The 26335-nt window shown below is 37.4% G+C and overlaps 2 protein-coding genes and 1 pseudogene across 2 annotated transcripts; 2 read left to right on the top strand and 1 right to left on the bottom strand.

Annotated features, from left to right (window-relative positions):
• The first annotated feature begins 2153 nt into the window (after window positions 1-2153).
• On the top strand, window positions 2154-3396 carry LOC145156545 (putative glucan endo-1,3-beta-glucosidase A6 pseudogene; annotated as a pseudogene).
• Window positions 3397-4158: 762 nt separating this feature from the next.
• Window positions 4159-4500, top strand: LOC145157828 (protein RALF-like 32). Its single transcript, XM_079076814.1, has one exon. It carries the CDS (start codon window positions 4159-4161, stop codon window positions 4498-4500), a length of 342 nt encoding a protein of 113 aa, XP_078932940.1.
• A 609-nt stretch (window positions 4501-5109) lies between these two features.
• On the bottom strand, window positions 5110-8029 carry LOC145159555 (Putative methyltransferase family protein). The gene is made up of 7 exons (XM_079078563.1): window positions 7774-8029; window positions 7635-7697; window positions 7287-7353; window positions 7007-7152; window positions 6498-6791; window positions 5385-5487; window positions 5110-5279 (listed from the first exon to the last, which is right to left on the bottom strand). Exons 1-7 carry the CDS (start codon window positions 7924-7926, stop codon window positions 5197-5199), a joined length of 909 nt encoding a protein of 302 aa, XP_078934689.1. The 5' UTR covers window positions 7927-8029; the 3' UTR covers window positions 5110-5196.
• Window positions 8030-26335: the final 18306 nt, after the last annotated feature.

Below are 26335 nucleotides of genomic sequence, written 5' to 3'. Positions count from 1 at the left end.
ACTTTGTATTATACATGTTTTGTCATTATTGTTTTTCTTTTTCAAAATACATGAGTTAACTTGTTGCTTTTGTCCACATTACGTCCTTATGACATGTTATAGGTTTCCAGCCAAAAGATAGATTTTGATTTTCCAGTGATTGTGGCATCACTAGCAAGTCTCCAGTCATCTTCTCCGATAATATATGATTCTTTTTCGAAGAGCTTTAACTTCATCATCATATGTTTTCATGAGATTTGTTTAGATTTCTTGTGACTTTATCAAACAAGCTAGAAAAATAGGATTAACAAGAAACAACACACGCCGAGTACATAAAGCAGCAAGAAACAAGAGCAGAGTGAGGTGAATTTGTGTTGCGATGTGAACAAGAATAGAAATAGTGTTGTTGGAAAATCCATGATATATATGTTTTCATATGAAAATGAAGATGAAGTTCGTCGTTAAAATCATATATCGCCGGAGAAAAGACTGCAGGCTTGTCAGAGATGCCAAAATCGTCGGAAAATTCATCTTTTGCCCGGAAACCTACAACAACAGATCATAAATGCATAATATGGATAAAACCACCAAATTAATCGGTGTATTAAGTAAGCGATTAAAGGAATATATACACTAAAGTCCCAATATTTTCATCGATGTGAGAAGAAAATCATAAACTTTAGTTTTTTTACAGTAAAATCCAAAAAACTGACAATTTTTGACACGTTTACCCTTTTTCCGGTTAGCCGGTAATCAGGATTTTACTATCAAAAAAATGAAATTTAGGACTTTCTGTATTTTCATAGCCCAATAACTTTTAATTTTGATTTTCGTCGCAGTACCACTATTTTTCTTACCATCATCATCTTTACCCTGATACAATCACGATCAGGGGAAACAGATGCAAAAGAAAGAGCGAGAGAGAGTGAGAAGACTTGTAAAAATCTTTTTTCTTGGTTCGCCGCCAAATCTTGAACTGAAAAGAGGGACAGATTGTATAAACACAAAAAACACACGTCTAGTCAAAAGGGTGTGAACGTGGAAAATGGGTAAGAAATGCAGTTTTGTTTTTTTCCAGTTTCATAGTTCTCCATTTTTAGGAGTGTAAAAAGCCAACACAATCATGGTTCTTTCTTTCTTGATTGATTATCTCTATTTTTTCTAATATCAATTTGTTGAGATTAAAAAAACTATTTAACAAGAAGCAAACATTACGGATGTTAATATGATATAGCTTATCAGAGCATGTTTCAATAACTCTTATGCTTAATGACTATCATACCATTAAATTTCTAACAAAAAAAAGATATATACACTAAAGTCCTAATATTTTCAACGATTTGACAAAAAAAATCATAAACTTTATTTTTTTGACAGTAAAGTCCTAATTTAGATTTTAAAATAAATTCCTAATTTTTTTTTTACAGTAAAATCTTAATTACCGGCTAACCGGAAAAAATGATAAACGTGTCAAAAACTGCCAATAGTTAGGATTAGACTGTCAAAATATAAAATTTAAAACTTTATTATGAAATCAATAAAAATATTAAAACTTTACAACGTGCATAAAACAAAAACAATGCTGCATTTTTAAGCGATCATCCGGTCCCTATAAACAAGTGCAAAGTAGAAAGTGTAAATTCAGCCCATTTTATAATTAAGTTGAGCCCATTTTGTACTATGGTTATGGACTTATGGTACTTTATCCTGTTCAATGGGCTTTGCGCTCCCTTGAGCCTTAAGGCTTAACGTCACGTGCTCAGATCATTGGATTCAATGTCTTTCATAGACCCTTTACTCTGTTCGTTTGAAGAAAAATAAAATTGATAATACCGAATTTTAGATCAACTACAATCAGTAAAATTGAAGAAATTAATGTTAAAGAATAGACCAAAACAACACTTGAGAAATTCAACAAAACACTTATGCTCACACACATGCACAAGCATTAGTGCTTACATAGTTACATTTCTTTTTCCTTATAAAAAATCAATAATCACCACGTAAAATACTCATCCAAAAACAGCACCATGCTTAGATGCATATTTATGCGCATTTTTTCAATTTCTTTGGATAGAACACCTTACGTTAGTCTATATTTCATAACCGAGGAACTTATATAAAATTAACATAACCAAAAGGGTTAAACAAAGCTTCACACATAAATCATAACCTTTGCCTTCTTCACCTTCATATCTATAAACTACAAAAATTCTAACTCCCCACTCCTTTGGATCCTTTAAGTCTTAAAGATTCGTAGGTAGGTCAACAATCCCACACATTCCTCAACCCTATTTCACTATATATGCCACCTTATATCTCACCCTTACCATTTCATGAAAAAACACAACATTTACCAAAATGACCATTCTACCCCTCACATTCCTCTATCTCCTTACTTTCTCAAGGGCAATATCGTCAACCAAAATCGGCGTAAACTTCGGCCGAGTAGGTAACAACCTCCCATCACCATCTCGATCCATCGAACTGCTCCAAACCCTAAAAGCGGGTCGGGTCAAACTCTACGATGCCGACCCGGAAATCCTCCGACTACTATCCGGCACGAAACTCGAAGTCATGATAATGGTCACGAACGATGAAATATCCGCCATTGCTAGAAATCAAGAACTTGCAAACCAATGGGTTTTTGAACATGTCATTAACCATTACCCCGAAACCATGATCCGATTTATCCTTGTTGGAAATGAAGTGTTAAGTTTTTCGAGCACCGATCAAGATCGACAAATAATGGACGATCTTGTCCCCGCCATGCAACGGATTCGCGACGCCCTTACAACCGAAGGGATTAGCAGTATCCAAATCAGTACCCCTCTCGCTATGGACATCATGGAGAACACATTTCCACCCTCGAGCGGACAATTTAGGGGCGAAATCGTCCACGAAATTGTCCCGTTACTTGAGTTTTTACGCGAGTCGAATTCGGTTTTTTTCGTGGATGTTTACCCGTATTTTTCATGGGCGGATAATCCAACGAGTATAAATCTTGATTATGCTTTACTTGGTGGACATCAAATATATATGGACCCGATGAGTGGGTTAACCTACACGAACCTTTTGGATCAAATGCTTGATTCCGTGGTTTTCGCGATGGCTAAATTGGGCTACAATGATGTGAAGATTGGTGTAGCGGAGACCGGTTGGCCACATGAAGGTGGAATTGGAGCGAATAGAGAGAATGCCGCAATGTATAACCGGAATATTGTAAGAAAAATGACCATGGTGCCACCAAAGGGAACCCCGGCTAAAACCGGAATCGTGATTCCGACTTATATTTTTTCTTTGTATGATGAGAATGAAAAATTTGGTCCGGAATCGGAGAGGCATTGGGGGTTGTTGCATCCGGATGGGAGTCCGGTTTATGAAGTGGACTTGAGTGGGAAGGCGTATAAGAGTTAAGACATGATTGTTGATTCTAAAGGTGTGTAAGGTTTTGGATTCGGAATTGGAATTTGATATTTTATTTTAAATGGAGGAAATTCAATTCCAACGTATTCTTCAAATTCTATGGTTGATAGGATTTTGTCGAACCTAGGGATTGGTGAAAGGATTTCGATTTTCATTCTTCCACCAAAAGTCCAAAATACGCTATTCTATAGAAAATTAATAGTTACACCCCTTGTAATTTCTAATTCGAAAATTGATACTTACACCATCAAGGTATTAACGAAATTTTATGATATCTAAAGGATTAATTTTATAGAATAAAAACGTACTTTTTTATTTCTCACTGAAGTCACTAAAGTGATTATTATACACTATAGAACTTTGTACATTGTACTTACAAAAAAGTCTCGGGTCATCGAGTAGATAGTTGACTAAATCAAATGTGTTGAAGTGATATCTACATCAAATACAAAGTTCATATACTCCTATTATTTTTCTTCAATTATTTTTTCTTAAATTGCCAATAAAATTATATATTTACATTAGATCTAGTTAAAAAATTCGTAAACATAGGATCGATGTCACATAAAAAACCTCAAGTCTAGTTCCAAAAGACACATATAACTTTTAAAGAAAAAAAAAATTGTAGTGTATGAATTCAGAGTTAGGTGAAGTGATATCTTTATACCAATAGTGTGGCATCCACTTGCAACCATTAATATAAGTGCATTCAAAGTGGGAAATACAAAAACCCAAAGAATTCCCATTACACCAATGGAATCACCGATTTCCATCAAGATTCTTCTCCTCCACCTATCTCTCTTCTCCGCCGCCCTTCACCACCATGTAGATGCAAGTTTCTTGCCGGAAAACACCGCAACACCACCTCGTTATGGTTCATTAGAAGATTTAGTGGAGGAGTTGTTGGAATCGGATATTTCAAGAAGGTATTTGGAAGAAAAGAGATATATTTCTACCGGAGCTTTGAAGAGAGATCAACCAGCATGTGGTGGTGGTGGTGGTGGTGAAGCTTATACAAAATCCGGCAGCTGTACCCCTCCTCCTTCTAATCCTTATAGTAGAGGTTGCTCAAAGTATTATAAGTGTAGGGGTTGAATATTAAGGTGTTTGGTTTGTATAATGTTTTTGGAAGAAATGGTATATGTTAAAGGAATTGGAATACAAAGAAATTGTAATTTGTCACGTGATGGAATTTGATAATGAAAATTTTATGTTTTTACAATTTTACTTTTATGTGTGGATTTTTTTTATATTTTAATACAACTCATAGGTGCATTTTGGTTTTTTTTTTAACAAAAAAGGAATGAAATTTGCATTCCTTCAATATCTATAATTGGAATTTGTTACAAGTTTCTACTTAAACTTGTATAATTAAAATTCTCTTAATTATAATTAGTTTTCTATGTTTCAAAATCAATTTGGCAACCAAACAGCCATTGAATGGAATCTCGAATTCTAATTCTACTGGATTCCATCAGAATCTACGAGCCAAAAACATTCTGTGAAACAGAATGTTTTTGAAAGTCATAAAATACTTGAACTTGAATAATAAGAGAAAATGTGCATGATAAACCATCAAGAAGTTATCTTTACAACAAGAGAATACGACAAAGTTGAAGCAAATCAAAATAGCTCATCTATTTAATATGAAAAACAACTCAAACAAAAATTAAGTTAACAAACACTCATTAAACTTCCTTCATGTGGAGATGATTAATAATTAATGACTATATTATAAGACAAAATTCAAGAAATAGCAACATATTTTTAATTTTTAAACATCATAAAATGTCACTTAAATTGAAGCTTCCACACCTCACGAACATTAGATGATCCACCACCAACCTCCGCAATGAGGCTAGCCACCATAACATCTAGCATCAAATTTATAATATCAATTTTCTAAACTTATAATAATAATAATAATAATTATAATAATAATAATAATAACTAAAAGTATGTTGCCATTTCTTACTCACCATCTTTCTCAACCAATGATATGAAACGTCTTGATCCCCCTCCAACCCCAAAATAGTACTTTTTTGCAGCCATGTAAACAACACCATGAGGATGACTCATACACTGACAAACAAAACAAAAAGTCAACATTATTATCAAGGAAATTCAAAAGGTGTAAACAAAAAAGTCAACATTATTGTACTTTGAAAATTTTACCCAATTATAGCATTGTACTTTTAGTTTTTTCTTATTATGACATTATACTTTAAAACATTTACTCATTAGTCATTCCTTTGTATTTAAATAAAATGGTAAAAGACCTTATATTTTGTCTTTTTTTCCAGATTAAATTTCATCTTTATTTTTTACATGAAAAAGAACTTGTATTTTTTCATTTTTGAGTAAATTACACGAATGGTCCCTATGGTAATTTGCACGTTTGGTCACTAACTTTTTTTTTTATCTCGGAAGGTCCCTACTGTTTGTTTTTGTTATGCGTTTGGTCCCTGTCTTACCTAAAAAGACTATTTTTTCCTTGATTTTTTAATTTATTTAAATGAACACAACCCTAACCCCATCCCCCCCCCCTCCCCTGATCTTACCTACCCCACCATCTTTCCCTATTTAAATAATAGTCTTTTTAGGTAAGACAGAGACCAAACGCGTAACAAAAACAAACAGTAGGAACCTTCCGAGTTAAAAAAATAAGTTAGGGACCAAACGCACAAATTACTCAAAACCTTCCGAGTTAAAAAAATAAGTTAGGGACCAAACGCACAAATTACTCAAAACCATAGGGACCATTCATGTAATTTACTCTTCACTTTTTCCGAAAAAAAACCCTCAACTGGAAAAAAAAACTCGACCTTCTAAAGGTTTCCAAATAAACCCTCAACTTTTTTAGTTTTTCCTTAAACAACTCACATTTTACAACTTTTTTTTAGAAAATCGACTAAAAGGTCCAGATTGGAAAAAATGAACAAATGCAAGGTCTTTTTCATGAAAAAAATAAAGTTGAGGTTTAATTCGTAAAAAACACAAAATATAAGGTCTTTTATGAGATTAATGAAACTACATTGTTATTTCTTGCATTTGATCTTTAGATTAAATAACATTATGAAACCATGAGGCACCTTCTTTATAAGTTGATAAAGAGCAGGAAGAGTAGAAATTGAGTAAACTGTCTCAGCCATGAGAATGATATCATAACCAAATGACGAAATTGCCCCCGAGCTACAGTTTGAATCCATGTCATCAGTTTGTAAATTGGGTAGTATTTGATGTACTTCACTCCAATCACCAGCAAAGAAACGAACTTCTGAAGATAAAGACTCAGACTTTACAGGAAAATTAGCAACAACATTGGGAATCGTGAGACACTGTAGGACCTCAGAGTTGAAATCTTGGAAATGTACACAAGAAGCACCCTGAAAATATGAAGTAAAAGACATAAATACCCTCCTCATTTCCCACATTAAAAACCATCATCTTGTATGGCATATAGACAAAAAGGTGGGACAAGGACTCGCTTTCAATCTCTTGTCTGTGTAAAATACATGAATGCCCTGATCTCTCTTGTATGTACAAAAGACGTAAATGCCCTCCTCATACTGATTATAAAAAATAGCCCTAGAAAGCTTACCTGGAGGCAAGAAAATATTCCTGGAAGTCCGTGTCCACAACCAAGCTCTAGTACTTTCTTTCCAACCAATGATAGATTGCCACATTCCATCTCTAATCGAAGAGTCTTGATCAAATCCAATGAGCCTTCCCATAGCTTTAGCCCCCCTAATCCACAAAATGAAATGCCCATAAGCACAATAAGACAAGATGTTAAAAGTGCTTAATAATCAGCCATTAAGACACTTGGTATAACTGTATAAGTGATTAAGTGATTAAGTGATGAAGCAGTATTCACAAACCTTCATATTTTCCTGGTACTAAATCTGAATTCGATAATGCAAAAACTTCATGGGTACTCACTCGACCCTACAAGAAACAGAAACTTCAAACGAATCAGTCCCCATGTAGATTTATTACAGGCAAGATCGTATATTTTAGCATCACATGGATCAATGAATTGGGAAAGTCTAACAACCCTAAAAAGGTCGGTAGTATTTGCCCTTTTGCAACAGAAATTAACCACTCATAGCAATAACAAAGAGATGTAGTTAGCAAAAATTTGGGTTTGGGAGTTATGGAGATTTGAGTTAGTAAGTTGACGCATTTGAGTTCGAGGTCGAAAGCAGCACGATAGGAGATTGAGTTACCTTTAGCAGAGTAAGTCCATCGAAATTGACAGGCTCGAAAGTTGGTTTTATGGAAGATGAAACCTGTTATAAGTGCAGGTAGAGGGTGATATGAGTTTTTTAATGGAAAGGGGATGCTGAATAGATAGAAAATTGATACCTCGGAAAGAAGGACTTCCAGGCAAGGAGGTGAAAGTGGAAGAGGAGGCTTTTCCGGCGAATCGTCAAGAAACGACAACCCTAGTTGTGTTTTGTTGTCATCTGTTGAAGGAAACAGGCGGAAAGAATCAAGTTCTGATTGATTTGCCGCCATTGTTGGCGCTGCTAAGATTTGTGGGCACTTTGGGTTTTTCAAGCCTAGGTAATGGACTAAAGGGGCTCATCGGGAAATTTTGAATGGTACGGGATGTTTTTGGAAAGGAATAGATTAATTTAAGGGGGGAGTAGGCTAATCAAGAAGCGCTTGGGGTAGAAAATTACACAAAATTTTAGGTACCTGTTTACGGAATTGGAACCGTTTCGAAACCACCGTTCCGGAACTGGAACCGTCTTAAACGGTTCCGATTCCGGCTCCTAAAGTAATGGAAACGCATTAAATGGTTCTGATTTTAGTTTTTATTTTTTTGGAACTCTTACCCACTTGGTACCCGCCGATTATGATTCTCATGTTGGAATTTTTATATGTTAGATTCCAAATATATCAAGCTATAAGTGCTTGTTGAAAATCATTCCTTTGAATTCTATCGTATTAAGACTATAATAATAATAATAATAATAATAATAATATTTAATATACTATACTAAATATGTATTATGTTGTACATAATTAAGTTTATATTTTTTAATTCGTTACGCTTTTATGTTCTAGCGTCTGTATGAAAGTGAAATATTTATTTAGGTTCCAGCGGATTGTGTCGATTGTTATTTTGAAACAATTAATCATCTCTTTATATAACCGTTTCTGTATATTAGTAAGATATAAAGACTGGAGTATTTTTTTTTTCGAAAGACCACTTAACGACTAATTTAATTTTAAACAACGAATCCAAGCATCTACCTTTATTTTATATAAATGATACATAATATTTTTAGAGATGTCAAAGGTCTCATGGGACCCCGTTCCCGTGGGGATCCCGTCCTATTTGGGGGTATTTATTAAAAGAAATTAGGGATGGGGGCAAGGTTAACCTTCATTTTAATTTCGGGGGACGAGGACGGGGGTGGGCAATCTCATCCCAAAACCCCGATGGGGACCCCATTAACAAATTATACATATATTTACATATATTAATTATAAAAATATAATAAACAATAATATAATTTTGAACTTCCAAAATTCAACAAAAAAACATGTTTTTAAGTTGTTAGTATAATGTTTTTAAGATGTCATAACTTTTTTATTTTTAACATGTAAAATTTTGGTACAAATAATTATTAGTATATTGTTTTTAAGATGCCATAACTTTTATAATGTATTTTTAGTAACTATTATTATTATTATCATTTTATAAATTAGACATTGTCTACCCATAACCGGAACTGGTTTCGGCGGTTTCGGGAGCGGTTCTAAAATCATAAGAACCGGTGTAATCAGTTTCGATTCTGGTTCTAACATTCTAAGAACTATCGGTTCCGGTTCCAACACATATGGTCGGGTACATGCCTATGCTCATCCCTACAGAACATGTACAAAATTAAATATATCATTTGAAATATCCTTATATTTCCATGAAAAAATATATTCTAAAATGATAGTTCAATTAGAAACAAATATTTCGGATATGTGTTTCTGATTAGGAGTAATGGGCTATTTGATATTTTTTTATTGGGTCTACATAGTGATTAAATTGGACTGATATCACAATACTATAGCCTCTAATATTTTTTTGAACCGGCAAATACAAATATTATAATCTACTCCTAAACTAACACCAAATTTCACTTATGTCCACCGCAGTACTTGAACCCTCGACCTCAAGGAGGGAGGGCATCACCTGATACCGCTGGGTTAGAAGCCATTTGGTACTATAGCCTCTAATATGCTCGAGTATGATAAGAATGAGTCTGACTCATCAGATTTAGACATATTAAAGGTTATAGATTAACAACTGCTAAAGAATCCTTAAGTCGATTCCAACATTTTTTGCTAACATATTTTCAATTTTTCTTTTTTCTAACTCAAACAAGACAAGACAAAAACATATCTAATAACAAAAACACATTTGAAATCGAAGGGGGGATTTAAAATCGAAGACCCTTGGAATCTAAATGGTTTGAACAGAATTCGATTCCACTAACACAAACATGAGACTAATTCCAAAACTCGATCGTTTTTGCATATGTATTTTCATATAAGAAAAATCCTAGAATTGTTTTCTTCAAGAACTCATGTCCCAGAAAAATCGTTCCTTTTGTTTCTTAAGAACTTGTTTCCTATGAATGGCAGTTTCAGGAATTCTTGAGTTGCTTTTGTGTTCATCCCCCAAAAAAAAAGAAACTGAAGGGTTTCAAGGTACATAAATCTAATTGTGTTCATCCCAAGAAAAGTAAAATAAAAGGGTTTGAAGGTCCAAAAGTCGGATCTCAATTTGTGGGTTTGAATGTTCATAAATCATGAAACTATGAAATCTTGTTCAAGAAAATTTCCAGAAAACGTGAAACCATGTTAAGAATCGAAGGGTTTGAAGGTCTATAAATCATGTTCAAGAATTTTACCGTAAATGATTTGTGGATTTTTATTGGGTTTAAAGCTCAAGAATTTGCTAGAAAACAGATGTTGGTCGGAGACACACCAAAGAAGATGATCGGAGAGTCATCTGATGTGATATTTTTGAACAACTAAAACAAGTTCAATGGTAAATGGTGTACAAAAAATAACTAAATACGAACAAAAGTGGAATTCTGTTGTTCTCCTAAGTCATTATCCCTAGGGTTGTAAACGAACCAAACGAACACGAACATGGCTTGTTCATATTCGTTCGTTTAAATTAGCCGAACAAATGAACGAACACGGATAAACGAACGAGTTTTCTTGTTCATATTCGTTCGTTTAACAAATTGCATTGTTCGTGTTCATTCGTTTATGTTCATGAACATGCTAAACGAACATAAACGAACGAATATAAACGAACAAAGATAAATACACATAATTTGAACATATATGAAAATAAATGAACATATGATATAGTAATGTAATCAAATACAATTAAACATATATGAACATAAAAGGTACTTATATGGACGAACATAAACAAACGTAAACAAACAACATAAATGAACGTTCACGAACATAAGTGAACGAACGAGACCATTGTTCATGTTCGTTCGTTTAACTAAACGAACGAAAATTTGTGATCATATTCGTTCATTTATTAAATAAACGAACATAAACGAACTTCCCGCCGTACGGTTCACGAACAGTTTGCTGAACGTTCAGTTCGTTTACAGCCCTAATTATCCATACTCTTTTTTATATTTATCTACCACCTTATCTAAGTATTATATAAACATATTAAAACCATAACAATATTTACACCAAATATCATTACTATTCGAAAATGGTCCATTTTCTTATAGCATGTGTCTCGTACGTTTGCAAGATTTTTATAAGTGGGTCAAAAGTGGATATGTGGATCCGTTTTAGGTTTTATTGGTCCAATGTGTATCTATTTAAGTTGGCTTCCACCACTGATTCTTTGGCCAGTTTGTAACATGCAAAAATCACGATAAAATTTTTCATTTTCAAATCAGAAGAAACCATTGTTTTCAAATAAAACTCATAATAAAATCAAGTATAAAGTACAAATATCCCAATATTAGTGTATCATAAATCTCAAAGAACATGCCATAGAAGGATGTGTATGATCACGCCTTCGCCTTGCCACGGTCATCTGAAGTACCTGAAACAATAAACTCAAACTGTAAGTCAAAGCTTAGTGAGTTCCCCCAAAGTACCACCACACAATAGATAACATATACAATCATGCATCAGACTGGAATGCCACATGTAACGGGTCCATTCAATCATCAGACTGGAATACCCTCGGGTCCACAGCCATCGGGTTGGATTACCCCCGGTATGTTGGCTCACGCACATAATAGTAAAGCCTCAACCCAAAACATACTATATCGATATAAACAATTGATAAACATATAACCATTCAGTAGAAAAATCAGGCAAATCTACAGATCACTACCGCATAGCAACATTATACACCAGGATTCAGATCTAACAGATCATTACAACATAACAACATCATATATACTAGGATACAAATCTAAAAAATCACTACAGCATAGTAACATCCTATATACCAGGATACAGATCTAACAAATCACTACAGCATAGCAACATCCTATATACCAGGATACAGATCTAACAGATCACTACAGCATAGCAACATCCTATATACTAGGATACAGATAACCTAGTGGGTCGGTACTGGTGCCTTCGACCCACAAGTATAGTGAGGAAAACTCACCTCTCAGTCTGAAAAGATAGCTAAACAGGAAACTACTCCGAATATCAGCTCTACCGGTCACTTATACATGAAAAATGACCACACTCAACTACAATTCAAAAAACCCAAAATATCCCTAGGTCAAACTTGGTCAAATTCGAAAGTCAAAAAGTCATCCGAGTTGACTCAGTTGAGTATGCCCAACGTATTCAGCTTGTACACTTAGCGTACTCAAGGCTTGACCAAAAACGGGCTGCTGACCACATACGCCCATCGTACGTGCCAGCCAGCTTCTCCTTCTATTAAGAGCTTAATCCCTTAATCCCTTTCGTCTAAAATCTAGATTTAGTCCTCAAATGATGTCCTTAATCATAAAGTTTCCAACTTTATGATATTGCATGGCTATTAGGTGCTCAATACCAAAACCCCTAACTTTTTAACTCATTAAGGCATCCTAGTCCATGCATGGGGGAAAACTAAGGACTGAGATTACATTTTTATGGCTCTAAACACTCCAAAATGTCTGAAAGGACAGCTCAAATGAATTAGAGTAACCGATACTCAAATACATCAATCTTATATGACCAAAATGAACACAATCCATGGCTAATCAAGATCTAAGCAAAACTTCATCAAGATCAGAGCTTTTTTCCTCCAAGTGGTGTCAAATGATGATGTGTTTTCTGGATCCAAAGTGCTTCACTCTTCTAAGATGGTCTCCTCTTCCTTCTTCATCCTTGAAGATCACCAAAATACATACCTAAGGCTCAAAGATGCTCTAAAAATGGATTAGGGTTTGCAAGGGTCGAATATGAGGCTGGAGGCTGATGATGAATGAAGGGGTCTTGAGAGTTAAGGATGTATAAATAGTGCACAAACCCTAAATATTAGGGTTGTGGTCCAGGCCACGTATGTCCAGCGTACGCAAGCAGTCCATGTTTTTTTCATTAAAGTGCCATGGGACCATTTTTGCAAACATTTCTCATACCAAGGGTTAAAAATGGTAATATTTGAATCTCCGGATGTTACAAGTCTTCTTTCAACTGAAGTCTAACATCCATAAAAATCACAAGAAATTTAAACTTTTAAACCCAACCCAAATTCACAAATTGTTTACAAATCATAGTTTTCAAAAAAAAAATTCAAACATCAGAGTATCCCATAGATCAAAAGTACATAAAACAGAATAAGTGTACGATCACGCCTTTGCCTTACCGCGATCATCCAAAGTACTTGAAACCACAACTGAAAACCATAAGCCAAAGCTTAGTGAGTTCCCCCAAAGTACCAACACAAAACAGATAACATATATAATAACAGCATGTCTTGGGTCCACAGCTAAAATACTGGATTACCCCTAAGCCCACAGCATAAGTATGGCTTGCCCTCGGGGACCACAAGTTATGTTTGGCTTGCTCCCGTACCCAATCAGTCATCAGACTGAAGTACCCTCAAGCCCTCAGTACGAGTCTAGCATACCTCCCGATCCTCAGCTCGTATCTGGAATGCTCCTGAGCCCTCAGTATGAGTCTGGTATGCCCTATACGGCCCTCAACTCATATATTGAATGCTACAGGGTTTGTTGGCTACAACACGAAGCAGTACAACCTCAACCCAACACAATATGTCGACATATAACAAATAACCAACATAATCAACATACAAATAATCATGTAGACAGAAATCACAGGTAGTCCTACAGATCTACTGGTCTACGCATATCAACAACTAGCATATAGTCATACAGATCTATTCCATACTCATCATATTAATGTATATCAGGATAAAAATCCAATGGGTGGCCTTGGTACCTTAGACCCAATAGTACAGTGAGGAAAACTCACCTCACAAACTGGACAAAAGCTGATGAGGTCTCGACTCTGAATCTCAGCTCTAACCATCACCTATCCAACCAAATGACCAATCCTCAATCACAATTCTAAAATACCCAAAATACCCTTAAGTTAAGCTTCGTGAAACTTGGTCAAAGTAAAAGTCAAACTGGTCAAATCAACTGAGTCTACTGAGACAACTCAGCCGATTCGACACATAGTGAATATTGTTGGATAAGGTGTCTAAGTCCATAGCTATAATTGGTATGTACTTGACCCGAAAATAGCATGGTCCATTTGGGTTGCATTTCACCGGAACAATTTGATAGGATGGACTTTTGAGAAGAGGTTATTTATGATTTATTAGTATATTATTAGTTCTAATATATTAATGTGAAATCATATTATTTGATTAGTATTGATCAAGAACTAATTTGGAATTAATTCAGTGATCAAAAGAGACTAATTAAATTTACGGGGACTGATTTAGTAAATCAATGATTCTTATAGTGTGGGCCTATGGTTATTTAGGATGGGCTAAACCAATAAGTTAGTCCATGGATAGTCCATGGAGGTTTAACCCATGGAGCCTAAGTAATATGAAAGGTCATGTCCATTAGGGTTTACATGGATGTAACCCTAGACTTTGCCACACTATAAAAGGAGTCCCTTAGCTCCTAAAATCGGCCATAAGTTGTTCTAAGATATCATAAGAGCCGATTTTTGTGCAAGCCACTCTCTTTCAAGTCGTCCATTGTTGGTGGTGTTTTGTGAAACATTTGAGGCATCACATTTGGGGTGCTAGGCTCTTAAAGATTCAAGTTTACAAGCTACAACAAGAGGTAAGTTATCTAACTAGTTTTGTTGTTCAAGTACCCATGCTTTGTATGTTAGTTAGGATAATGCTTTGGAAAATCAAATTGCATGTATAATTAGAGAAAACATAGATCCAAAGCATTTATGTAACATCCATAAAAATCATGCCAAAATTTAAACTTTTAAAAATATTTAGAAACCAACAGTTGTTACAAATTTGTTTTCAAAATAGTTCTATATCAGAGTCTCCTAGAAACAAAATCTTAAAAAGTGAGGAGATGTACGATCACGCCTTTGCCTTCATGCGATCATCTGAGGTACCTAAAACCAAAACTGAAACTGTAAGCCCGAAGCTTAGTGAGTTCCCCCAAAATACCGACACACAACACATAACACATATACAAATAACAGCATGTAATGGGTCCACAACTTTACATACTGGATTACCCCTGGGCCCACAGTGTGAGTCTGGCTTGCCTTCCGGTCCCACAGCTCACATCTGGCTTGCCACTGAGCCCACAGTACGATTCTGGCATGCCCTGCCCGGCCCTCAGCTCGTATCTGGAATGCTCCTGAGTCCTCACTATGAGTCTGGCGTGCCCTACCCGGCCCACAACTCATATCTGGAATACTCTAGGGTTTTTCGGCTACCGCACGGAGCAGTACAATCTCAACCCGTCCCACATAATATGTCGACATATAACATAACTAGTGCACATACAGATAACCAGGTAGTGACAAGGTAGTCCTACGGATCTACCAACTGGCATAGCAAACTAACATGCATAACGAATTCATACTCAATCATAACACCTACTACTAGGATATCAGATCCTATGGGCCGGCATTGGTGCCTTCGACCCCTTAGTATAATGAGTATAACTCACCTCACAACTGTCGAACTGAAGTGATAAGCTCAAACTCTCGAATCACAACCACGAACTCCACCACCTATATTTGCCATGAGACAACTCCCATAAATTTCCAATTTACTAAAATACCCCTAGAAGTCAAAATGGTCAACCCTTGGTCAAAGTCAAAGGCAACGGTCAAGGTCAACAGTCCATGTTGACCTGACTCATCGAGTGCAGCATACTGACTCATCGAGTTCATTCAGAACTCGCAAGGTCATAAAAACCATAGTCGACTCGCCGAGTTTCCAGGCAACTCGTCGAGTTCAAGCATGTCCAAAAGTTGGGAAAACCCCATATGACTCGTCGAGTCATCTTACTGACTCGCCGAGTCCATGTAGAAACCACCCTCAGGCAATCTTCATCCGACTCGTTGAGTTGACCATGCAACTCGTCGAGTCCCTTTAGTCCATTACCCATTCAGACGATTTTAAGCCACCCCAAGGCTCTAAATTGCAGATCTGAGTTCCTAGGGCATACTTCCTACGTAAAGTTGTAAAATTTACGTACAAGCAAGATGTTTGGGGCCAAATCAAGCTAAAGGAGAGGTTCTAGGTGAGGAAAAGGCATTATCTTGCTAAAGGCTGAAGCTTTATGACTATAGAGACCTAGGGAAATCCAGATCTGAAGTTACAACTTCATATCTTACCCCAACACCCGAAATGATAGCCAAATATGCTAAAGTTGGCCTTAATCCCAACAAGGAGAAGATCTAGCTAATGAAAAGCCAAGGTAACAACTTGTTACCTCCAAAACGATGCTAAGATGAAGTAGGACTCGGATCCACAGCCTCTTCTTGCTTCAAGCTCTAGAACTTCAAACTCTTCTCACCACAATCCACCTTCAAAGCTTAATATTATACAAAATGAAGAGAAAACGCGATTTAGGGTTTCTGGACTCAAAGGGGCTGTAAGGGAGGCTAAGGGAGGCTAATGATCCTTTAAATAGGATGCAAAACCCTGGAAATTTGGGTTTCATCCTCTAGCTCCAACTCGTCGAGTCGGTCCTCCAACTCGTCGAGTTGGTCACTTAAAACCCGCGACCAAAACCGTGCCTACTCAACAAGTCAGGGTATCCAACTCGTCGAGTCAACCTTTCGATTGGAAATGTAAGACTGAGAAATTTATACCTGAAAGTCGGAGTGTTACAATTCTCCCCCACTTGAACTAGACTTCGTCCTAGAAGTCTGCTGCGGTGAACAACTCTGGGTAATGCTCCCGCATCTCAGCCTCCGGCTCCCAAGTCCACTCAGATCCCCTCCGGTGCTCCTATTGTACCTTCACCAAAGATACTTCCTTGTTCCGTAGAACCTTTACCTTCCTCTCCAGAACGGCTACCAGCCTCTTTACATAATTCAGGCGCTCATCGACCTGAATTTCATCTAATGACACCACCGCCTCCTCGTCCATAATGCACTTCCGCAATTGCGAAACGTGGAAAGTACTGTGGATCTGACCAAGCTCCTCTGGTAGCTCGAGTCTATATGCCACCTTGCCAACCATGGCAATGACCCGGAACGGTCCAATGTATCGGGGACCCAATTTCCCCCTTTTCCTGAAGCGGATCACACCCTTCCAGGGTGAGACCTTCAGGAGTACCATGTCACCGACCTGAAATTCCAACTCAGATCGGCGTAGCTCTTTTGCCGAATCTGTGCGGTCTGCAGCTGCTGTCTAATCTGTTGAATCATCTCAGTAGTCTGCAGGACTACCTCGGTCCGACCCATCACCCTGTGACCCACCTCGCCCCAACAGACGGGGGTGCGGCATCTCCGTCCATACAACAGCTCATACGGTGGATCACCAATGCTGGAGTGAAAGCTATTGTTGTAAGAGAACTCTGCAAGGGGTAGGTAGGAGTCCCAACTCCCACCGAAGTCAATAACACAGACTCTCAACATATCCTCAAGAGTCTGCATGGTCTGCTCACTCTAGCCATCCGTCTGCGGATGATAGACTGTACTGAAATGTAGCCGTGTGCCCAGTTCCTCGTGGAACTTCTGCCAAAATCGGGAGGTAAACCGAACATCACAGTCTGAGACGATAGAGATCGGAACCCCATGGCGAGCGACAATCTCGCGTATATACACATCGGCCAGCTTCTCGGCCGATAAGCTCTCCCGAATAGGCAGAAAATGAGCACTCTTGGTCAATCGATCCACGATGACCCAAATAGTGTCGAACCCCTTCGCCGTTCTCGATAGATTGGTGATGAAGTCCATCGTGATCTGCTCCCATTTCCACATGGGAATTTCCAGAGGTTGCAGCTTGCCATGCGGCCTCTGGTGCTCGGCCTTGACCATCTTGCAGGTCAAGCACCTCTCAACATACCAAGCGATTTCTCGCTTCATGAACGGCCACCAGTAACTCAATCGCAATTCCTAGTACATCTTGGTGGCCCCCGGGTGAATAGAGAAGCGAGACTTGTGAGCCTCCTCCAATATAGTCTGTCTGAATCCATCGGACATCGGAACCCAGACCCGACCGCAACTGGTCAAGAATCCCTGACTATCCTGAACAAACCGGGTGTTCTCACCCCTAATCCTCTCTAGCTTCCAATTTTCCTGACGCATACCCTCTGCGTGGGCTTCCTTGATCAAGCCCACAAGTGGAGAATCCACTGAAATCCTCATACATGTCACTGGAGTAGAAGATCCAGCTCACTTGCGGCTAAGAGCGTTCGCAACCACATTCGCTTTACCCGGGTGGTAAAGGATCTCACAGTCGTAGTCCTTGACTACATCCAACCATCTGCACTGCCTCATGTTCAGTTTCGGCTGATCCATGATGTGTCTCAGGCTCTTGTGGTCCGTGTAGATGGTACAGTGGACCCTATAGAGGTAATGTATCCAAATCTTGAGAGTGAATACCACCGCTCCCAACTCCAGATCATGAGTATGGTATCTCGTCTCGTGCGGATTCAACTGCCGCGATGCATAGGCTATCACCCATCCTCTCTACATGAGGACCACTCCCAGTCCCGTGATGGATGCATCACAGAACACCACGAAATCCTCAACTCCCTCTGGAAGTGTCAAGACTGGAGCCTCGCATAGTCGCTGTCTGAGGGTCTCAAATGCCCTCTGCTGCTCGGGGCCCCACCGAAAATCCACCACTTCCTCGTCAGACGAGTGTGAGGTACTGCAATCTTGGAAAAATCATGTATGAATCTCCGGTAGTACCCCGCCAATCCCAAAAAGCTCCTGATGTATGAGGGAGATTTCGGAACCTCCCACTGCATAACCGCCTCGATTTTAGTCGGATCGACCAAAATCCCCTCTTGGTTAACGATGTGTACCAGGAACTGGACCTCTCGTAACCAAAACTCGCATTTCGAGAACTTGGCATAAAGCCGTTCTCGCCTCAGAACTCCCAATAACTCCCGCAGATGCTCCTCATGCTGCTCTCGGGTCTTGGAATACACCAAGATATCGTCTATAAACACTATGACCGAGCGATCGAGCATCGGTCTGCAGACCCGATTCATTAGGTCCATAAATACTGCTGGCACGTTGGTGAGCCCAAACGGCATCACCACGAACTCGTAATGTCCATAACGAGTTCGGAACACGGTCTTCTCCACGTCCACCTCCCTGACCCTGACCTGATGGTACCCAGACCTCAGGTCTATCTTGGAGAACCAAGATGCTCCCTGCAACTGATCGAAAAGATCAACTTGTTGGGTTTTGAGCAATATAACACTCCTATGGTGCACATCCAACCCTAAATGCTTTGGATATATGTTGTCTCTATTACACATTGTCACACCCCCGAACCTGAACGACAGAAACGTCCGGGGGAGGAGGACGTCATTGTGCAGTATCATAACAACTGAATATAAATGAAACATAGCAAATCCAAACATCATACATTAATATTAAACTTACATTGTTTACAATACTTGTTCCGTTCAAAAGTTAAACACGAAATAACGAAGGTAGAAATAACATAATGCAGCGACGCCAGTCCTCGATCGTGGTGATTACCTGCTTACTAGATCCCTAAGAATACAAGTCGTTTTGAAAAGCGTAAACTAAAAAGTTGGTGAGTTCATAAGCATTTTTGTATAAAAATAGTTTTGCACTTGTTTAGAATTGTTCTCGTTGTACTTTCAGAAAATCCGATATTTTCTATAAAATCGTTTGGAGTCTCGTTCTGAAACCATGGATATATGCATGCATGTCATTACCTTTTATTCATCTTTATAAAGAGTGGTTTTTGGAAAGTCATATAATTTATAAAGGCAAGCTGTATTTGAGAATAGTTCCTTTGAGTCATAATAATAAGTAGTTTCCAGAAAATCCCATGTTTTCTTAAAAATATAGTTGTAAGCTTTGTTTTCTTATCAAGTATCGTTGTGTGTGTGTGTTCTAGTTGATTAACTTTCGAAATCGTATAAAAATTGTTTTCCATAGAAAATCCTATATTTTCTGTATGGGTGAAATCGTTTGTGGTCTTAAAACCCTAAGACTAGAGTGGTGTGAGAAATCAGCAGGCGATTGTGGACAACCCGCACAATGTAAGTGGACGATCAACACAACGAATGTGGACAATCATTACTATGCATGGGGGCGGTCAACACAATGTGCCAATTTGTTTGTAAGGTTTTTCCCCGTAAATTTCTAAATAACACTGTTATATTCTAAGTGAGTCGTTATAACAATACTAATATGACGGAGTGCTTGTCTAGACGTTCTTCAGGCGCCGGATTCGTTTAAGACATTTGTCACCCTAGACTGGCCAGTCTAGCTGTAGCGAACAACGATGGTGCGGGGTGTCAACCCCGTATAGATCTATACACAAATTTTTGTTCTCCCTCCAGGAGACTCTGGTTATAACTCTTACAGGACTTTAAACGTACACTAATATATATATATATATATATATATATGTATATATATATATATATATATATATATATATATATATATATATATATATATATATATATATATATATATATATATATATATATATATATATATATATATATATTGGTACAGTGAAGATGCGTCTGACTAGAATACTAACAGATTTTGGTGCAAATAGTTGAAATTCATTATTTATTAAATAAATAACAACAATTGTACTCGTTGACTAGATATTTCGTTTTCGTTTCATAACCTTAGTTGTTCTCGTTGACTAGGTGTTTCGTTTCGTTTCATGGCATGAGTTGTACTTGTTGACTAAGTGTTTCGTTTCGTTTATTGAAAATAATACACTTTGAATCATATTTCTTAAACATGACTCAATAATATTGATATTAGCAAAAATGGTCATTCTTTTTATAAATTATCAAATAAGACACATATTCGTCAAAATATGTCATAAGTGGTTAAAAACTATGTGAATTGTCGAAAATGGCCCATTTATTCTAAAATGCTCATTTTAGATCTATATTTAGGAAAATGTTCAAAAGGGCCCTTGTTTATCCAAAAATTCCATTTTTGGTCCTTTAGAAATTGAGATGTTCAATAATTACTCAAATTTATGCATGTTCCAAAATGGTCCTTATATATATATATCTATATATATATATATATATATATATATATATATATATATATATATATATATATATATATATATATATATATATATATATATATATATATATATATATATATATATATATATATATATATATATATAGACGAAGGTGGTCCCCAAAATATTATTATTTCCATAATTTAACCTCTTCCAAAATATTTTGTCCCACAACTTGTTTAAGCAAATTTTAAAGCAATCCTTATGGTTTTTGTCATAACAATTTGTGATTTATATTTTGTAACATACTAGTTCTTGATTCTATACACAATTTGTAAAATATGGTTCAAGCTCTTGAGACTTGCACAAGATTTCAAGTTCTTGGACTAATTCATATGGAGTTTTCATAAGTTTAGCACATATAATTTAGCATACATGCATAATACGCAAATATATCAAGATTTCAACAAGACCATAACTTGTATCCTCCCCCAAAACAATGAAAAACTAAAAAATAGGGGTATGAAGCTCACCTTGGTTTGATTTGGGGAGATGATGAGGATTTGAAATCCTAATACTTGAAGAGTTTGATAAACACTTCGAAACTTAGTATCTCCTAGGAAAATCATCACATAATATCTTGTGTAACCATGATGAAATAAATAAAATAATATGGAGAATCACTAGCCAAATATGAGTTACTTACAAGAATCTAGGGGATGCTTTGAAGAAAATAAGACTTGGAGCTTGAATACATTTGAGAGCAGTTTAAGACTTCACAGAATGTGAAATGAGTTTTGGTGGAAATGGAAAATGGGGTTTACACCCCTTTCATATGAAATGGAGAAATTGATTTGATATATGCTTGGAGTACTGGTGGGTAGAGCTTTGTTATATAGAGGAAATAAACATGTTTTACTGGGATTGCATGGGAAAATGGCCAAATACAGCTCATAATCCGTAAACACTTAAAATATCTAAATGTTCACGACCTAGTATGCTTCCTAGGGAAGTGTTCATGGTCAAGTTTTGGAATCTTTATGGAGTTTACGCCCTTACCTCACATCATGGTGTAGTTTACACCCAAGTCACCTCCTAGGAAGGTGTTCACGGCCTAATTGGGTCTTTCACAAGGGTTTACGGCCAAAAAGGTGGTCCCTTATGGAGTTCACGGGGAAGACTCATGCCTTAAAGGTGTTCACGGTCAAGGCTTTGATGTTAAGGGTGGTTCACGGCCAAAAGGGTCCATTAGGAGTAGTTCACGGTCTTGGTTAGTTTCTAGGGAATTATTTATGGTCTTAGTTAATAGTAACCTTAAACATGTTGTCCTTATAATTCAAGTGCTCAAAATTGTGACACCATTACAATTTCTTGTGCCTACACCATGTGATCCTTGTTTGATTGCATTGAATATTGAATCCCAATTTATTTGTCCCACTTTGTTTTGCTTAACTTGTTTATTTTTCCAAGAGGTTACCTTATATGTGACTTTCAAAGTGTATACTTCCATACACATGCACTTATGCTCTCATGGTTTCAAAGATTCTCATTGTAATAGGGTTACAATTTAGACCTTGCTTGATCCAAATATTTCGGGTTATCACACCATCCCCCCGTTAGAGGGAATTTCGTCCCGAAATTCAAATTCTCAGTGGAACATTAAAGGTTGAGCAAAGTTATGTGTACTTTTATTTCTTTTGATCTTTACGTGGCGTTCCAGCGGATTTTCGCTATTAGTGTTTGACCTTGTTCTTTTGATTTTCCAGCCTATGATTCCTGCACGCTCTTCTTCGGGGCGTGGGTTCTTGTTTGCTTAATATTGTCGAGTGGGATTTGCTAGGGCTTCGGTGGTCAGACACTCATTAGTATTGTATACGTGGAATGTGAAATGTACAGAACGGAGTTCTTATGATAACCGAAGGCTGTAGGTTACCGGACCTATCCTGGCGGGGATTTCGAATGGTCTTCTAGGGATCGTGCTCTTGGTGTCATAGAAGTAGAGCTCATAGGCCTTATGGTTTGGCACTATTGTTACCAAGGTTGAGGTTGCGTGTGGTGTAGCTGACCTTATGAGTCTTAGGTTACCTTGGGAGTTTTCTTCCTATGGAATCCCGAGCTAGAGGTAGGTCGACCTCTGCCCGTTCTTTGATGTTGGCCGAACTAGTCTCTGATTCGGGGTAGAGAGTATTGATCCTTGAGGATGAGTTTTGTTTGACTTCTTAGTAGTCAGTGGTTCGGTGGACAATTTGTCTTTCCCCCTTATGAGTCAGATGGGTGCTTCCTGTGATTGGAGGCTTGGTCTGAGGTCTTCCTTACCCACTATGTCGTTCTTGCGATCAGACACTATCTGTTTTCGTGATGGTGCTAAGTGGTATCGGGGGTTTTTGGGATGGTTCCAAGAGTTGAGTCGATTCCAACTCAACTTAGCACATGGCTGATGTTCTCCAAGGGGATTAGGGAATATCTAGGGGAGGTTGTAAACCTTTCGGATTCCATTGAGGCCTTTTGCTTCTTGCTCCTAATCTTTATTGAGGCTAGAGAGGAGCGTGGTACTCTTACATAAGGGCTTATGTATCTGGATGCTAGGGATTTATCGTTATAGGTTGAAAGGGTTTCGTTATTCGATTGGGTAAGACGAAAGGTCTCTTTGTAATGCTTGAAGTTTGGTATGGTGAGAATCAACCAGTCCGTAACAAGTGACGACGTGGGACTTCTTATTATAACATATTTTACATCGATTGGGAAGGGATGGTTGTTAAGAATGATGGGGTGTTCTACGTTCATGTTCTTATCACTACCAGTTTCGTGCTTCTTGTTACCACTGCGTCTATTTTGTTCCTGCCTTTTAGGTGTTCTAGTAATATGAGTGCTCTGATATAAAACGATGGAATTTGCAGTCTGATTTCTACTAGTTTTTTCAAAGATAGTTGGGTGTAACTTAACCGTATACAATTAATGATCGAAAAGATAGTCTACTGAGTGGCTCTGCCCTAATTCCAAAATCAGACCAGGGATAGAAAACGAGGCGGGGTCACTCACTCTTAGTTCGTAGAATTTTAATTATGTATGACCCTAACGTTTATATGGAACCATCCTGGTCCACTCACAAGGATCTCTAGTTTCTCCGTGATTGACATGATCGTTCGGACGAGGAAATTAATTTTTGATTATGTTTTTAATTGACAAAACCTTTTGTGAAAGTTTGATGCATAACGTTTATCATTTGGGAACGTACCAAAAATATCGGTAGGGTTCCTTGTTGCTTCTTCATGTCTAGTTGTCAACACCCCCGTGATGAGACAATGAATCAAGTATTGAACGAATTAGAGAGTAAATTCAAAGTAAAATCAAAAGATTTGAACACCGATGTAAATATGATCTGTTTGGCTCTATTACGCTTTTGCAAATTTTACAGAGTACAATGAATATTCTGTAAAGACTTCGTTACTAAGACACTAGTAACCACTCCTATTTATAGAAGAGAAAAGCGTACAAAAAATATACTAAGGACTAAACATGAAGCTTCGAATATTATGCCCTAGTAAAATACATTATAAAAATATTCGAAGACCCTAAATACAAACTTCGACTATTACAACATTTCGACCCTTACAATCTCCCCCTTTGTAATCAAAGTCGAAGTCTTCAGTTTGTAAGTAGAGTAATGGAGTACAGCAAAACTCTTCGAACCTCAGTATACCAAGAAATAATTTTCTTCAATTCCTTCTTGTCTCCTTCATTATTCTTTTTGCAGTGGTTCATACGAACAATCAAGTTCGTATATTGAGATGTAGAATATCTCTCCACTTCGCTAGCTTGGAACAAAAACCGCTTTGCTTTTCCAGCTTTATCCTTTCCAGCAAAAACTATTCCAAATGGCTTTAAACATATTTCTCCATCAGCGTATTTCTTTAACTCAGACTGAGTCAATGAAGGAGCCATTGGAACTTTTACTTCCATTCCCTTTGCAGTAGCCAACTCCACATCAGTCAGTGCTAGGCACTCATAATAATTCTCAATGAAGATTTTGATGTGAGCAACTCCAAGTTTGAATTCTTCTGGATCTGTGTTTTGCAGAAAAGAAAAGGATTTGTCTTTCAGAAGCAATGCCACTTGTATAAGGTCATACAAGTTCATCAGAGGAAAATCTGCAATAGTGAATTCACATGTTTTTCCATTTGCCCTGACCACAACATATTTAACATTTTGAACAATGTTTTCAAAGACCACATCCTTTTTCATGCTTATCACCTTCTTGATCTTGATCAGTGACCATACATCCTCAGGGGCTTTGCCAAGAACTGCATGAAAACGAATTTTCATATGAGTCCCTTCATCTTTTTCTTTGAAATTCCCTTCAGCTTTGAACTGAGGCATGATGAACATCATCTCATTTATAGGGAAATCCAACTGGCATGCATCAGTGTTTGTAACCACATAACTCTGTTTTGGCTTCTTATCAAATGAGTACATGTGATTAAAGGCAACCAAGGCTTCGATTGTTTCATAGTTGTAATGTTTTGCTGGATCACCTTTATTCATGCCCTTCGGATCATCAGCCCTCTGAGTCATGATGCTTTGAATAAGACTCATTTTCTCGAGTTCAGCTTCAGCTTCATCCTTCTTTTCTTCTTTAGAGTTTTCAACCAGAATTGACTTTCCTTTGTCTTTCGAAGCAGATTTTTCAGTTACGTCTTTTAGCTTCGAACCACTTCCACCAGATTCCAAAGGTTTACCAATTACAATTCCTTTCGAAATTGTTCTTGTAATTGGTAATGTTGTTACAATTGTTGAGGTCACTGGTTGAGCAGTCACAATTACTGGTTTTGTTGAAGGGATGCTAGATGGAAATACCTTGCCCACCACTTTCGCTTCTTTTTCTGTTGACTTCCTTTCTCCCCCTTGCACCCCTGTGAAAACAGGAGGGGCAGTAGTTGTGGGAAGAAGACTAGATATGCGAAATAGTGGAGCAAGTTGCTTGTTAAGTATGGCTTCGAACTGCACAAACTTCTGGGACAAAAATTCTGGAGTAATCAACGGTGACGAAACCGGTTTTGTTGAGATTTCCTTCAACTCCTTTAACAACTTGATCACATCTTCAAAATTTTCACTTTCAGACTTGGAGATTTGAGTTAGTTGAGGACTCAAACCTTCGTATAGCTTGACAAATCGAGTGACAGCATCACAAATGATATCGACCTTCTGATTCAAGGACGC

Source organism: Lactuca virosa, chromosome 2 (assembly GCF_052849685.1).
Source record: "Lactuca virosa cultivar CGN04683 chromosome 2, Lactuca_virosa_CGN04683_v6, whole genome shotgun sequence".
NCBI lineage: Eukaryota > Viridiplantae > Streptophyta > Magnoliopsida > Asterales > Asteraceae > Lactuca > Lactuca virosa.
This window is presented reverse-complemented; position numbering and strand designations above follow the sequence as displayed.

Coding starts and splice junctions, on each gene's coding strand:
- LOC145159555 (XM_079078563.1), bottom strand. CDS start 7,926: ATGGCGGCAAATCAATCAGAACTTGATTCTTTCCGCCTGTTTCCTTCA. Junction 7,153..7,286: donor AGTACCAGGAAAATATGAAG/GTTTGTGAATAC, acceptor TTTGTGGATTAG/GGGGGCTAAAGCTATGGGAA. Junction 6,792..7,006: donor GAATATTTTCTTGCCTCCAG/GTAAGCTTTCTA, acceptor TCATATTTTCAG/GGTGCTTCTTGTGTACATTT.
- LOC145157828 (XM_079076814.1), top strand. CDS start 4,159: ATGGAATCACCGATTTCCATCAAGATTCTTCTCCTCCACCTATCTCTC.